At 47.0% G+C, this 15819-nt stretch overlaps 1 protein-coding gene across 1 annotated transcript in view; it reads right to left on the bottom strand.

Annotated features, from left to right (window-relative positions):
* Window positions 1-11720, bottom strand: part of SRGAP1 (SLIT-ROBO Rho GTPase activating protein 1) — a 156750-nt gene extending 145030 nt beyond the window's left edge. The window contains 1 exon segment of the mRNA XM_086609868.1: window positions 11654-11720. Within this exon segment, the coding sequence (XP_086465994.1) occupies window positions 11654-11720 (67 nt within the window).
* Window positions 11721-15819: the final 4099 nt, after the last annotated feature.

Below are 15819 nucleotides of genomic sequence, written 5' to 3'. Positions count from 1 at the left end.
AGGGAAACTAAATGTGGCATCTGAAAGGCAAACACAGGAGCTAGAGCTGTTTTATGGATTTAATACCATGGGATATTTTTCACCCTAAGCCTCTTTGAGCCCGTATGCAAGAGTGTGAAAACTGCTGTCGTAACCTGAAAGTCTGTTCTCTCAGGCCTGAGCAGAGACCACCCCCGTTACACAGAGGCCATCCTGCAACTACCAGGGAATGACATGGAGCTATAGTGAACTGGCTGGTGGGCCATCTGCAAGGCGTGCACTTGGTATCTCCTTGAACAGTCCCTCTGCCAACCCATCCCCTCTCACCAGCAACCCACTATTTTGCTAGTCAGGGAGGTACACATTGAAGGAATTACACTTTGGCTCTTATTTCCATTGATTCTGTGCTTTCGATACGAAAAAGAAGATTTTCTTGCTCAGCATTATCAAACCAGTTATCAGGAATTGCCCAGAAAGGTTTCCCAAAGATGTTCTAAAAGACGGGCAAAAGCTGCTAAGCAAATTTTACACACATTAGCTACTTGGCCTTTGGTGGTGAAAGTTATCCTTTCTCTTTCACCAGCCTCTCAGTACTGCATGCCTCATTGCAGCCTAGTGCAACACACACATACTTCAACAGGTATTTTTTTTAGACATAAAAGCAGTCTCATAAGGAAAAGATGCTTCAGTTTTCGGTATGTAGGTACAGTCAACCAAAGTCACACAACTCACTATTCACTTCCCCTTGTTCTGCTATGTTACCAGCTAGAAGCAGTGCTGGAGGCCTGCTCAAATACAGGCTATTTTTCTTGTCCACAAGTTTTGCCATTAATGTTTTCATGTTTTTCTTTATGTAAAGTACCAGAGACATCTCCACAAGACCAGGTATCGTGTCTCCCTAAGGTGCCTTTATTCAGAATGGTTATCATGATAATGCATTAAAACCTTGGCAGAAACCATCCAAAGCAGGAAGGTCTCAAAGGAGGGTTGGAGCAAAAACAACCCCCTGAACGCTCACACTCTATAATCTCTCAGACTCAACAGAAACCTGAAAAAGTAACATTTTATTCCATATTCTAAATTTATAGGTTCTAGCTTAAACAAGTTTGTGGATAGAGAGCTGTCTGTCCAGAGTCCAGTGAAAGTCAGTAACTTCAGTCAAGTACAAGGAAAAGGATGGTTCGAGATGCTCCTGGCTGCTTGTTTCTCAATAAGGCCATACAATCAAGTTTGCAAGGGGTACTGTATTCCACCATCCCACAGGTAAAGTTAAAGACAGCAGCAAGAGTACTGCTTGAGAAGCACAGGATTTGACCCACAACTACCACATCGTGGCATCAGAAGTGGCTGGCAATTAAAGGATTACAATACAGTCAACGATAATCCGATGAGCTCAGCTGCAGATGCACGCAGGCTGCTCGTAGCAGGCTGCCGGGGAAGAAGCAATGCCGGGTGTGCACGACAGCACTCACTGTCATGAGGCTCCCCTGCAACACCCCAGGAGGAGAGGAGCCACTAGTAAGTGGGGACCTGCCACCTGCATTGGGCTCCCTCATCTCTTCTGCGTTGGGACCTTCTCCCACTCCACACTTGCCTGTGACTTCGACACAAGGTTATGTGAGGAGATTAATGCTTTCGTTCTATTTTCTATTATGACATTAAGAATCTCACTAATTTTATGCACTGTTACTTGGAAATTAGGAAGGCACAAATACACAAAGGCAGCCTTAAAAAAGGCACATAAGAGACAAAACCCTACTACATTGGGTATTAATCTTAAGTAGCCTGTTGGGCAGCAAAGACAGCATAGCTGTCAAGTTCTTAAACTTAAATCAAGTTCTTAAACATACCAGTTATCCATTTGCAACACAAAACAAACAAGCTAGCTTTCCATTACACAGCTGGTTCTTCATGGAGCCAATATTATTTATGCCAAGAATGCAGAGGCACCAATTTGCCACGTGCATAAGGCACCTATTAAAAAGAGTTTATATACTTTCATTTCTACTAATCATCAAATCAGTGATTTGCAAGAGGAGGAGCATTCCGTGCTGTCTAAACACTTACAACAACCTTGGTGTGTTAAGTATCCTATAATAAGGGTGATAACTTTTTTTTTTCTTTTTAGTATACCTTTTGAATGCCTGCATAAATACTGTCAAAGGAGTAAGAGTAACTTTATGCCCATCAACTCTGTGGCAGCGTGTTTTGGTACAGATATTGTAGATATTGCAGCATATCTAGCAAGCAAGGAGAACAATGACTAGAGGCACTATACTGCTGTCTGACACAGTGCCTGAACTACCAGGAATATAAAGCTTTAAAGAAAGGGACTGTGTGGATCATCAAGTCCAGTCTGCTGTTACACAGGCAATCCTATCTTATAATCTTTCCTAAAAGATTATATATTGGACATTTGGCATCTTAAAAAAAAAAAAAAAAGAAAAATAAGAAAAAAAAGAAGTTAATGATGAAAGCTTAAGTTGATTTTTTTTTCCAGCAGAAAAAGTAGAATTATAGATCTCCTTGTTCTACAACAAAAAAAAAGTAAGTGACTTGTAATCCTTTCAATTTCTCTATTACTTTCTAAAAGAGTAATTTAGTTGTTGAGTTAGAAAGTTTTTGTTCAGATGCCCACTCATCTTGGTACTGAATGAACACTTACTTGATCTTGCCTCTGACCTAATGCTTTAGATGTTTATCCTCTCTTCTCTTAAAGAGTCAGAGGGGAAGAACGGAGAACAGAAAGGCTTGAAAGAAGACAGGTTGTTGAAAGAACAGAGCCATACAAGAGCTATTACTGAATCTTATTAGACTTCTGCTGTACTCTGTACTTTGTAAACATGAGCAGATTCCTCTGATTTTCAGGAAGCAGATACTCTGGAACTGGCTAGAACAGTAGAGACTGGTTTCTTTTACCATATGAAAGAATGTACACTGGAAAGCGAAAGGGGATCAGCACATCTCCTTATTTAGTTTAACACACAAAGTAAAGCCAAAAGTGTGCATCACTCCACTTCCGACACCTTGGAAGAAACTAGTCAAAGCAGCATCTTGAAGACTCTCGACACAAGGCAGCACCAAACTGCTAGCAGATTCTACACACAGAGTAAGTGAGATGAGTAAGCACTGACTCAGTTAAGGAGTCTGGACAGTCCATTTACATGAATGTGCAGCAGTTGGTTACAGCTAATTACGTAAAGGGTTACAATCATTACATCCTGGAAGTCAACATCCGGTAAGCCAGCTGCATTTGCTTTTTCTTTCCAATATAGTTAACAAGAAATACTACACCACAAAGCGTTCTAATTAATGTTTTTTGTAACTTCTATTTCACAATTAAAAAAAAAATATGTCTACTATATTTTGAGAATGTTTTCTTTATTTAACACAGCTCTCTAGCCTGCTTGTCAGCAAGTCTACATCTGTAATGGGAAGTCTCAGGAGGTTGCAACTGAAATTTGAACACATTTTATCAGTCAATAATAGATAACACAACAAAGTTAATAGGGATCTTCTAACTGATCAATCCATGATCACACTTCTAAGCAAGTTCTGCTGAAACTTTTTCTGGAAAAACTATAGACAAAGAAAAGTTTTTTTTCCCTTCTCACCACTCTGTAATTAAAAACAACCCCCCCAGATGCTACGATCAAAGTAAACACAGATCAAGTATAGAATCATCTGGTTGGAAAAGAACTTCAAGATCATTGAGTCCAATCATTCACCCTGCACTGTCAGGGTCCCTAAACCATGTTGCTAAACACCAAATCTACAAGGTTTTTAAACACCTCCAGGGATGGGGACTGCACCACCTCCCTAGGCAGCCTGTTCCAATACTTCACAAGTACCTAGACACCTTTGGAAGGACTTCATCAAAACCAGATCAACTGCACTGTTCTGCACTGGATAGAGTTAGAAGTTAATGATACATGTCATCCTTAACTCATTTCACAGATATGATTATTACAAAGTCAAATCATAAAGCATACACTTTCTCCACAGCATTTTCTGAGAGCATTTAGTGGTTTTGCTGGTGTTTGTTTCCTAGAGACTTTTCTGACATAGGAGGCTGGGCTCTTTTCTTGCTCAAATGCTTCAAATGAAAGACTACAAAGAGCACCTTCTCTTCCTACCTGTAATACTCACCTCATTAACATGCACCTAGAGCTGGGATTATTTTACTGCCAACCATTGAGGCTTTGAGCAACCTGGTGTAGTGGAGGGTGTCCCTGCCCATGGCAGGGGGGTTGAAACCAGCTGATCTTTGAGGTCCCTTCCAACCCTAACCATTCTATGATTCTTTGAACTAAACCAAGCATTTTCTCCTTCTAGAGAAGACAAACTGTTCATTATAATGTTTGCACTTACTGACTAGCAGAGAGTAATACAAAGTCATGGCCATGCCTATATACAAGCCAGTTCTTGGAAACAGAACATTAGATTTGCTTGGGGTTATTTCCAAAACAGGCTTCGATTTCCATAAAGAAATTGCAGCTCAATCTCAGGATTTATCAAACAGCTACCGCCAGGTAAAATCCAGGTTTCCAGTGGGTTGTAGCATGCACGATTTAATACTGCATCTTGAAATTCATACAGGTATGTGCCTGATAAATAGCAGCATGAACAGAGTTGAGGGAAGGGGCTGGTGAAGTGATTTTCCTTGTTCAGTTACTAAGCTGTAGCTAACAGAAAACAGCTTGAGAATACCAGTGTTTTGCCTGGACAAGATGGATTAGTGGGCAGAGCACAGGTAAAATGTAAGACACCACCTTCGGCCTACCAGGTGGCTATAACCGACTTGTGACACACTTCTGTGTCTACCAGAAGATAACTTCCACAAGCTGCAGAAAACAGCAGATTTCTGAGGAAGCAGTGTCTCAGAATTACCGCTCCCGTTACAAGACATCAAAGCCAATTGTTTGTCTCAGAGCACTCCCACAGGACCAGGCCACCACACAAACTGCCCAAACAGCCTGCAGCTGTTTAAGTCTTGGAAACAAAGGAAAAGGAGCAGCGATAACCAACTCCTTTGGTTTTGGTGCCAGATACAGTCTTTGCAACGTAAAACACACGCAGCAAGCAGTCTTCCTGCACAGACAGCTCTGCCTCTTACCCAGGAGATGGTCATATGCTCTCAGCAATGGTCCTCAGTGCTTCATACCAAGTACCTGCTACTGCACAGCCCACCAGCCTCATCCCCATTAGTTGCATGCAAGCGGCGATGCCAGCCATTGCACCTTCAACCACTGCCTCCAGTTTTCAGCTGTTACTCTTCCTCAGCACGCGTGCACGTGTACATACATACATATTTAAATAATAACACCCTCAACCTGGCATAGTGGAGGGTGTCCCTGCCTATGGCAGGGTGCTTGGAACTAGATGATCTTTGAGGTCCCTTCCAACCCAAACTATTCTATGATTCTATGATATATATACATAACCCCACAATCTCTTGAACCTCAGGGTATTTGGCACCGTGTCTGAGACACAAGAAGCGGGGAAGGAAAAGACAAAGTAACTTCAGGCAGAACCAGCTATTCATGACTCACAGCTCCCGAACTGACCAGCACAGAGCAAGGTCAGCCAGCCTTGCCTCGGAGGTGGCCAGCACTTGATCGGATCAGCCCAGACAGCTCAGAGCAGAAAGCACAGCAGGGTCCCAGGAAGGTCGGGTCAGTAACTGGCAAGGTGGGAGAAGCCAGTCACAGCAGAAACGTTGCCATGAGGCTAAAACCAGCAGGAAGCAGAGGGGACAGCACGCAGGGTGCAAGGAGCCCCGGTACGCATTTAGACTAATCACTCGCACACAAAAACAAACCCCCACGCTCCAAAGCCTATTTTGTTCTGTGAAAGCCAAGCAGTAAGAGTAGATTAGACTCTAATAGGGATTAATACAAGTTGAGGTAGCACTCATTTCCACTAGGGAGACCAGAGAGGTTAGACATGGGATAGCGCGACAGCTAGATGCAGCAGGGGCTTGGAAAAAAGGCAAAGGGGAGAGGAAGCACCATAGACACCTGCCTGGCTCCATTCGTGCTCTCCTCCACGTCCAACCCTGTCCAAAACAGAGTTCAGACGTGCTGCACTGTCAAGTCATGGGCAGTGATTTCTAATAGGCTGTGTAATGATCAGCAGGTGATTTCTTATCCAGCACTTTCTGAGCGATTTCTTCTCAACAGCACTGACCCACTTTTTTCCAGTGCTACCATCCATCACCTCCGACTGACAAGGAGATCAGTTTTCACAAAAGGCAAAAACTAACCCAAGCAAAGTTTGAGGCAGAAAATGAGAGGAAATTCAGATCCCTTTCTGTCTTACCACAGCCATTTCAAAGCTATAAGTTTAATTTTATTAGCAACTACAACTTCAGTTCATAAAAAAGTGACCAATAAAAGATAATGGCAGGAAATTAAATGAACCTTAGCATGATTTAGAGTCTTGCTCTGCAACAGTGAAACTGCACAGAAAGTATATTTGGAAAGGAAAAAAAGCCTCAAAACAGTAATCATAAAAAGATCCAAACTGCTTCAGAGTCAGAGGCAAATTAAGTTTTCTTAAAGTGCAGGTACACACAAAACTTACACATTAAGTACGCATTATGATTGCTGTACTGACAGAATGAAACACTGGTCAGATAGTCTATTTATTGCTCGCCCTTTCATGCGTGCTATAGCAATTAGGACTTTATTCACCTTTAAATTCAAGTAAAATAATACATGTAGTTTTGCTGCAGTGCTGGGAGACAGCAGCTGCAGTGTGTGGTCAAACCAGTAAAAAAAAATAAATTGTTCAGTTTATGACTGAACTATCTAAACCTTCAGATAACCCTTCTAGTTGCATAGCCAACTACAAACTCATTAACATTTACCTGTTGTATTCTTCAGGGAAGGATCAGAGAGCAGGAAGAAAGCAGTGAGGGGAAAAGGTAAGGAACTATCCTTCATTAGCCTTTCTCAAACAACATGTAACTCCAACTGTAAAACAGCATGAAGAACAATCTCCTTTCTGTGTAAGGCAACACTCATTGCGGTCAAGTTCTTTGATCAGAAAAATTTCTACTGAACCACACTTGATAAACTTGAACTTTGGAAACCAGCATTGCTTTACCATAATTTTTCAAAATAAACTTGAGAAGTCTGGGATCATCCAAGGCACCAGACCTTTCATTACGAAGATTTTTTTCAAAATAGTTATCAGATAACTTTCCTAAAACATCAACCAAATTTGTATTTCGGAACACAGCCTTTCCTCAGAGAGGCTTCTGTTGTTGTTTTATTTCTAGATTGGTTTAATCTGGAGTAAATTGAAATTCAGTTTCACAAATGAGAATTTTCATTTTCCATAAAAATTAATTAGGCAGTGTAATAGAGTGGCAACAAATTGTTTCCGGTGGAAAATAGGAGTATTTAGTTCTGAAGACCACCACATATAAATATTGATCTTGGGGAAGTATCTCCCTTCACGAAGTTGCTTTTGGGCTCATATTTCCACTCAGTCACTTTCAGCTGGAAAATGAAGGTGGAAAAAGGAAGCATCGAAGCAGTTATTCCCGCAGTCCTTTTCAGTTGGAGATGCAGTTGAGTAGGAAGGCCAAGAGACTGCTAAACTTCAAAGATCCTCAACAATTCAAACCACACAGAGGATCTCACTGAGTAGACAGGCCCAGATAACCAGTCAAAACACATTTCTCCTGTGCACAGAAGGCCAGCTACCAGTCTTAAGAAGATAAACGTGCCAGTTTAACAATTGAATCATCTGAAAGCTATTAAGCAGCATCTCCAACTCTCTGCTACTACTACAAGTTTCTTCAGAAGAATAAATTTCTGAAGTGAGCCAGGTATTCAAGACCTCACTAGCTCACCCTTCACCATACCTGAGATACTAGAGGATCCTCTGATATCCGTGTGGGTATTTCTTCACTACTGTGAATTGCCCGGTAACTTTATCACCAGATACTACTTTACATTATCAGCAGTACCAAGGAGCAGCTGGTTCTCAGAATACAAAAGGTAGAATAATAATAGGTTACTATAGTCAACTGAGCTTTGAGTTAAGGAATGCTCCGTATAAATCCAAGTAGGGTCATGTATCAGAAAGTTAATACACAACTCCTAACTATACTACCAATCTGTTGCTAATTTAAACAGGATTCCCTTTACTTTCTAGCTCTAGTCATATCCCTCACCCCAGTGGCAAGGTTGGTAGTAAGCTTATCTCTAATGACTTCAGAGGTACCATGAAATTATCACACACTTCAGAAAAAAAAAACACATCCAATTGATAGCCTGGATGATCAGGGATATTTAAAGATGCAATTTTACTCAGTAATCCAATATGATCTGCAGAAAGTCTACAAAGCACATTGACCAAGCCATTTAACAATAACGTAAACTGTTCCTCAGAACTGTCAAAATGTTCTTGAATAAACAACCTTTTGATGTCTTTCCTAAAGCTTTTGAATTAGAAAGGGAAACATTGCAGAGCAGTAGGTGCTTCAGCAATTTTACTTATTAACAAGGTCATACCAGAACTGAAGTGTATCAAGATAACTCACTTTCAACGAGTAAGAGTAATACTTCCAAAGTGCCTTTATGTCTACACATTAAGGTACCTATGTCATCATAATATCCTTATATCTCCCAAAACAATGGGTGTAGGTATTCATCTGGACAGATCTAACTTCAGTACTGAGATATCCTTGAGACATATCCTTCTGCTTTCTATATGATACGTGGGGAAGTGAACGCAATTCCTTTACTGCTACAATCGGGGTATTTCTTGACAAAAGTCAGCCTGAAGAACAGGGATGTTGCAAAAAAGTGTGCAATAAGATGTTCTGCCCAACAAGTCAGAAGTCCTTGTCCACTTCAGCTTGACAAACAGGTAACATTTGCAGGCTTTCTACTGTTCCGGTATGACCTCCACTAAAGTAACAGCCAATCTACTGATATTGCTGAGTGTCCAAGGAGAAGTCAGTTTACACCACCCAGGAGCCAGGCAGAAAAATTAACATCTGTTACTGCTTCCTATTCAAGGAGTTAAGAGCAGAAAAGCTATGTGAAGAATGGCACTTTTAAATCCTCATTTCCACATATGGCACCACATATATACCCTACAGGCCATGCACATTAGAGGCCCTTCATTCTTCAGTATCAATATTCATATACCTTATGACAGGATTTACAAATGCACACATCAGTAGTATGGCTTCTAAATCGCTAACACTAGTGTTCAGCATGCTGGGCTCAATGCAATCTCATAACACGGTAAGGGATATACGTAGTGTTACACTCCTCTGTACGCGCTTGTCCAGAGGACCTCAAATGGCCAGTTTGCTGCCAAATTGTCCACATCCTTCAGGCAACCAAACATGTCAGCAGTAAGAAATCAGCTAGTCACTGCAAACACCAGAAATCATAAGCAGCAAAAGCATTTTGGCCACACCCTTTCTCCTATCCTAATACATGAAATTCCAGGTAGTATATAGGCACCTGCACTTCCTGCAGTTATATTCACTTGAAGTTACCTTTCTGGCTAATTAAGACTGATTCCTTAGCCCTTGACACACACCCCCACCCCCAATATCAAAAAAATTTCAAGTTACCACACAATGGTATCATTACTTTGTTGTGGTATCACAGAGCTAGCATCGAGTAGAATTATGTCTTAGTACAGACAGCTCGTGCCACCTGAAACACAATTGTAGTGATGCTGGTTAAAGAAAGAAGCTTTGGCTACAATTTCTAGCCCAGCACACTTTTTCAAACAGCTGCTAATCAACAATTTGTGCAAGGCAGTCAGGACCAGACACACCACAGACCACCACAAAGGAGCAAAAGCAAGTCAAAATTCCTACTAAGCTATGTTTACAAATGCCACCACCCTTTGCCATTATGATGGGGGACCATGACATCAAGGAGCCAGGTTATAAGAGGTGCTTGCTATATTCATCTTTGTTGTTTATGAAATGATCCGATATATGTGGCTGAAGGGCAGGCTATTTTTTTCTTCATTATTCAAAAGCAAAGAAGAGCTTATCTAGAAACCGGCTGTAGTTAATAAAGGCTGAGCCCGTAACAATCACGTTAGGAGGAGGCAAAGAACAGTCTGCACACTCTGCAAAGAGCTTACGATCTTGAACATTTTTTCTGCTCAGTGATCAAGACAAATCTCCACCATCTCCACAGAGAGGCAGAAGCACTGATCCTCCAAGGGCTCAATGGCAGTGAAACCACCAGCTATGTGAGCGCTGTCTCAGCCCTGCCCATGTCAAACAGACACTTGAAGCACAGCCTACCTGCCAGCTCAGAGAAGACCCCTCACTGCCCACTGCCCACCTATCTGGCAAGTCTCTTATTTTAAGCCTAAATCCCTTCCTGGACCCAAAAAGACTTTCACTGGTGACAGGTATTTTTCACAAAAAGTTAAGCTAGAAAGAAGAAAACTCAAAAACTACCTCTTTCCTTTTAAGAAGAAAAAGAACAATGAAACCCCAAGAATTGCCTTGAAAATTTGATCTCACAGGATCAAGTAAGAGAAAAAAAAATATTGTACAATTACAGAAAGTCAAAAAATCTTTCAACAGCCGAGGAGCGGTTCCTCCCACCCTGTTTCAGACACCTCGGTTTGAAGGACCCCAGCCCTTGCTGTTGTGGAGCAGGAAGGCTCCCAAAGCCCACGGACCTTCATGGGGACACGTTCCATCTCTGCACATCGCAGACCACAGGCAGTATCAAGGAGGGTCCCCCCCAGGTACATAAAGAGCACACCCACATCATTTTAATAAACAGAGTTCAGGTGTCACATAGCTTTTCAGATGCAGTATTTCAGGTTCGCATCCATCCTCGAAGCTCGAGTTTACTGCAATTTGTGTATTATGCAATATATTCCCCGACAGCATCCAGAAGAAAAGGACGTGCACCAAGAGACCCACACCCCACCGCCCGTGCCGCTACTTTCCCATCCTCTGTTCCACCCAAGACACTGGCAGAGGGGAAAACGCTTATGCGAGCAGAGACAACTCGAAGGTCTGGAAGCGCTGGTGGCTGAAGCCAGGGTCTGCCGGCGCTGTCCTTGGCACAATAGTTGGATGCGATACAGCCGGGCGAAGCGAGGCTGAAACACTTCCTGGGATGGCTGAAAGGGCTCATTCAATAGTCAAGGATAATTCTTTATTAGACATCTTCTATAGCCCAGCACAGAAACTACAGCCCTGAGGGAAGGGTGGGGAACATCAGCCATGTGCCTTAAGAAAGGGGCACGGTTTACTATTGTCTCTCGCCTCAGTTTAACTGCCAAGCCCTTTTCCTCCCCCCCCCCCCCCTTTAATTTCCAACCCCCCTCGGCGCTACCGAAGTCGGTGGAGGAAAGGAAGGTGCTTCGCCGGGGCCGGGCAGCGGACAACGCCGCAGCTGCCGCCCGGCCCCAGCCCCGCCGGCCCCACACACAAACCGGCGCCGCTCGGAGCGCGGAGGGGCAGCGGCCGCCGCCCGCCACCCCCTCCCCACTTCCCCCCTACGCCGCCGCCCTGAAGTTCAGGCAACACGGACCAACCGACCGACCGCTCGGCCCGCGGCCCGGGGAAAGGGGCCGGCGGGGCGTCCGGCCCGCCGCGGGGGCTCTCCCGCCGCCGCCCCGCGCCCCAGAGGCGCCTCCCGTGCCCCGCGCTTACCTTTCACTTGACTTTCATACTCCGCTATAATCTCTTTGTCCTTTTTGAATCTGCTCGGGGTTGACATTATCCACTGGCTTCTTCCGCTTCTCCCCCTTCTTCTGCTTGTTTTAAATTATTATTATTATTATTATTTATTATTATTTTTCTGGAGGGGCTCCCAAGTTGCAGCAGATGGCCACAAGCCCGAGCGAGCGCGGCGGCGGGCGGCTGGCCCCGCGGGAGCGCCGCCGGCACCGGAGGCGGCGAGGCGGGGAGGCGGCGATCAGACTAACCCCGGCGCGGGCACCATCGCCTCCAGGCAGCGCCGCCGGCAGCAACGCGGTCCGCGGCCCGGGGCCGCCGCAGGGCGGGGCGGTGGAGGGGCAGCCGCTGGCCGCGGGGCACCCGCTTCCACTAGGCGAGGGCGGGGGCCCGGCGGCTGCACCCCACCATTGTTATCTCTCCTCACGCACCCGGGAAAGGAGAAGGGAAAGAGGGAGAGGGCGGTGGGCGGGAGGCAGAGAGCCGACCGCGCTCGGTCCGCACGCCAGAAGCACTAGCTACTCCCGCCGCCGCGCTCGCCTGGGTGGGGACTCGGGGCCGGCACCCCGCCGTGACTAACCCCGGGCAGTAGCGCCGAGGCGCATGTCCCAGCCCCGCAGCCCGAGCAGCGGCCGGCGGGGCGGCACCCCCGCCGCGCCCTGGAGAGGTGTCTCCGGGAATAAACTTCTCCCCGCCCTCCCGCCGCTCTCTCCTCCCTTCCTGCCGCCGCGCCCGCCTCCGCTCCTCGCTCGCCTCGTCCCCGGTGGCGCCCGCTCCGCCTCCCCCCCTGCCGGCTGCCGGGCGGGAGCGCGGCCGCCGCCCACCGCAGGCCCCGCCGACCGCTTCCCCGGCTGCCCCGCGGCAGGAGGCCTCGCAGGCCCGGTGGGCCCGGGCAGGAGGGAGGGAAGGAGGGGTCCGCCACCCCCGCCCCGCGGCCCGCACCGAGCATACGGTGGCCGGGTGCCCTCGGGGGACAGGGGTGTGAGGCGGCGATACGGTGACAGAAAGCTCTTGATCCCGCGGGGAAAATTAAAGCCCGGTGCTGCTGCAGCCGCCATGCTGCACGCAGAGGGGAGACGTGTCCTTTGGGGACCCTGTTTTCCGATCCCGTTTCTGTGGCAGCAGGGCAGCACGGCGGTGCTCAGCGGGGCCGTGGCTCCGCCGGCGTGCCCGGGGGCCAGGCCCGAGAGAAGCACTGAGCGGAGAACCGTGGGCCCCGGCACCGCCGGTCTCGCTTCCTCTGCCCGTTCGCGTGTGCTTCTCCGGATGCAGCTTGTTCTTGAGGGCAGGACTGTGAGCACCCCTGTGTGCAGGGGAAACAAGCGAAACGGCGCGGGAGGCCATCCGAAATGTTTCTCCCGTGAAGTGCTGTGCATGGCACACATAGGGGCTGCCCTGTCGGGCGATCACGTTCCATGTCAGCATCAGAAGAGTGGGCTCCAGCCCCGCGAGCGATGGTGCACAGTGCTCCCCACGGAGCCGAGGCTGTGAGAAGGGGAAGAAGGTGGTTCAGAAGGTTGGGAGGAGCTGGAGTTGGGAGCATGGGCCAGGCAGCAAGGGGGAGAGGTGGCCCAGGCATGTCCTTGCTCCTGGGTGGCTCCAGCAGCGAGGAGGACAGCTTCTGTCTCTGCCTGCAGAGCTGGCACCTGGCTCAACCCCTCGGGGCTGCAGAGGATGAGCCGGCTGCCAGCTCTGCAGGCAGAGATGAGGCCTGGTGTGCCAGGAGCCAAGCGCGGCAGTTCACAGACCTGGCAGCCACGCTTCTCCTAGGTCCTGGCCTCTAAGCTTGAGAGTCAGCTGCAAAAGGAGTCAGGTGTGACTCAGGTTGCACAACCCCTTTCCCCTACCTGCCCTGAAACTCATCCTTTACCCAAGCTAAAAAAAATATGGAAAAAGCAAAGAGTGATGGACACTGCTGCCTTGTGATGGGCAAAGAATATGGCTGTTGTTCATGGGTCAGAGCCAAAAGCCAAACACCAAGGCCACAACTGCAGACTTCAGGCTGCAGAGAGGTTGGCTCTGAGGAGGTTAAAGGCAGGCAGGGGACTTTTTGGAGGCACAGAGGGCTCTACTGATATCGGGTATGTCCAGGAGCAATTAGGCAAAGTTGCAGGCTGTCACAAGGAGTTTCCAAAGATGGCTGCTGTCTGATTAGTGTGGTGAAAGTGCCCAGAGACCCTGTCCTGGACAGCAAGTCCTGACACTGCCAGGGCCTGACCCTTCAAGACAAATGGGAGTGAACAGTGGGCTCATTTGCTGCTGGGAAAGTTCAAGCTGGCTACCTAGTAATTTGGCTGGATGTGAGCTTTAGTGCTATGGGGACCTGGCCCTCGGAGAGCAATGGCACAATTACTGTACTCATGCTGACATTCTTGCCAGTGCATATATTTAATTCTTATAAATGCATTGCCTTAGTGTTGCAGTCACTCACTTCTGCACCACTGACCTTCAGCACTAAGTGTACATCTGTCCTTTGCAGTTTGTCTTTCATTATCATTAGGTACCGTGCTCTCCTCTGCTAAGGGATCAGGGTAACAGGATTCCTGTTCTTTCCCTCTTCATGTGTTGTTCTCTGTAATTTTATTACATTTCTTCCTCTTGCTTTCCCAACACAATCTCTTTCTGGTGCCGATTCCAATTCAGATCACCTAAAGCAATCTTAGTACAGGAGGTTATTGTCCAAAGTCAATTTAACTCCAAGCTGGATGGTCAAATTACATCCCTTCAATAAGACACTCTGCCTCAAAAGAGCAGTCTTCTCAGTAATCCCACCCAACTCTGATTTTCATCTCAGCCTTTGATGCTCACTCTTGCCTCCTGGCTGTTCCAGTTCATCCGTTAGGCTGGGGACAGGCTGATTTACAAGACAGCAGGCGACGTGCCGGGGGGACACAGGGCACTAGCTGGAAATTAGCTGTGAATTTGCCTGATCTTGCAAGTGCTTTCACAACTGGTGAGGACAGACAATGGTGGTCAAGTCTCCTCATATCCTGGGCGAGGACATGCAGGCTGGCACCTCCAACCAGGCCAGTCTCCATCTCCCTTGCTCAGGAGCTGTGCATGCGAACCATGCCCGAGATGTGGCTGGAGTTGTAGACATGAAGTTATCTGCCTTCTCCTAAAGACAGAGCCCCCTCTTGCCGCTGGGAAATACTGCCCAGATCTTTCTCCCCAGGAGAAGCGCACGGATCAGGGCTGAACGCCCATGCCTACACCACCCCTTCCCCCTGCACTAGATGCTTCAGCCAGAGGATGGACTTGGCTCCACAGAGCCAAACAGCAGGCTGCAGATGGAGCATTTCGGTTTCTCTGCAAGGGCAGCTGCCTGTGAAGATGCAGGAACCATCTTCTGGCTCTGGAGATTGATTTCCCTGCACTCAGCTGTTCAGCTCGGGGCTGCATGTCCATGGCAGGACCACTGACCGAGGATGGACCCATCTCCACAGGAGGCTTAAGCGTGCCAGGCTCAGAGCTGCACAGATTCTGGATCCCTGAGTTAGGGTTAGCCTCCAGGACAACCAGGATTGAGCTGCCTGAGAAATCTGATTCTCCCCCCACCCGCCCTTCTTTGGGGATTGGCAAAGGATTGTGCATTATTACATGGGTGTAATCTTCTTTTAAGATGTTTGTGGCAGCTCAAGTCTCTGGACTCAATTCCACACTGATTTACACAGCCCACAATCCTGTTGCGAGGATGGTGATTGCACAGGAACAGACCCTGCCTGGGCTCTGCAATGCCAGGTTTGAGGTGACTTACAGGAGACAGAAGATTATTATAGAAAGGCCTGTCTTTTGAGATCTGTTCCCAAAGAGGTTCCTGCAGACTTCCCATCAATTTCAAGAGCAGCAAGTGCTGGAGCTGTGGAATACTTGTTACAGGAAACCCTGTGCACCTGTGGATGATGCTTGAGAATGCTTGCTTATCCACAGTGTGGTTCTATGAACTCTGAATTATTGCATGTAGAGTATATCCAGGTCTTGGCAGGGAAGACACTCTAGACATTTGAAAAGTATTAGGGTAAAGCTGATGGAGAGCACGTATGTTGTTGCAAGAGGCAGAGTTGTATCAATAATGCCATGTAGTAGGGTACCACAGCAGCACAGTACTGGGGCAGGGTTTGTGGACTGTACCTCAGTGTATG

Source organism: Tauraco erythrolophus, chromosome 4 (assembly GCF_009769465.1).
Source record: "Tauraco erythrolophus isolate bTauEry1 chromosome 4, bTauEry1.pri, whole genome shotgun sequence".
Lineage (NCBI taxonomy): Eukaryota > Metazoa > Chordata > Aves > Musophagiformes > Musophagidae > Tauraco > Tauraco erythrolophus.
This window is presented reverse-complemented; position numbering and strand designations above follow the sequence as displayed.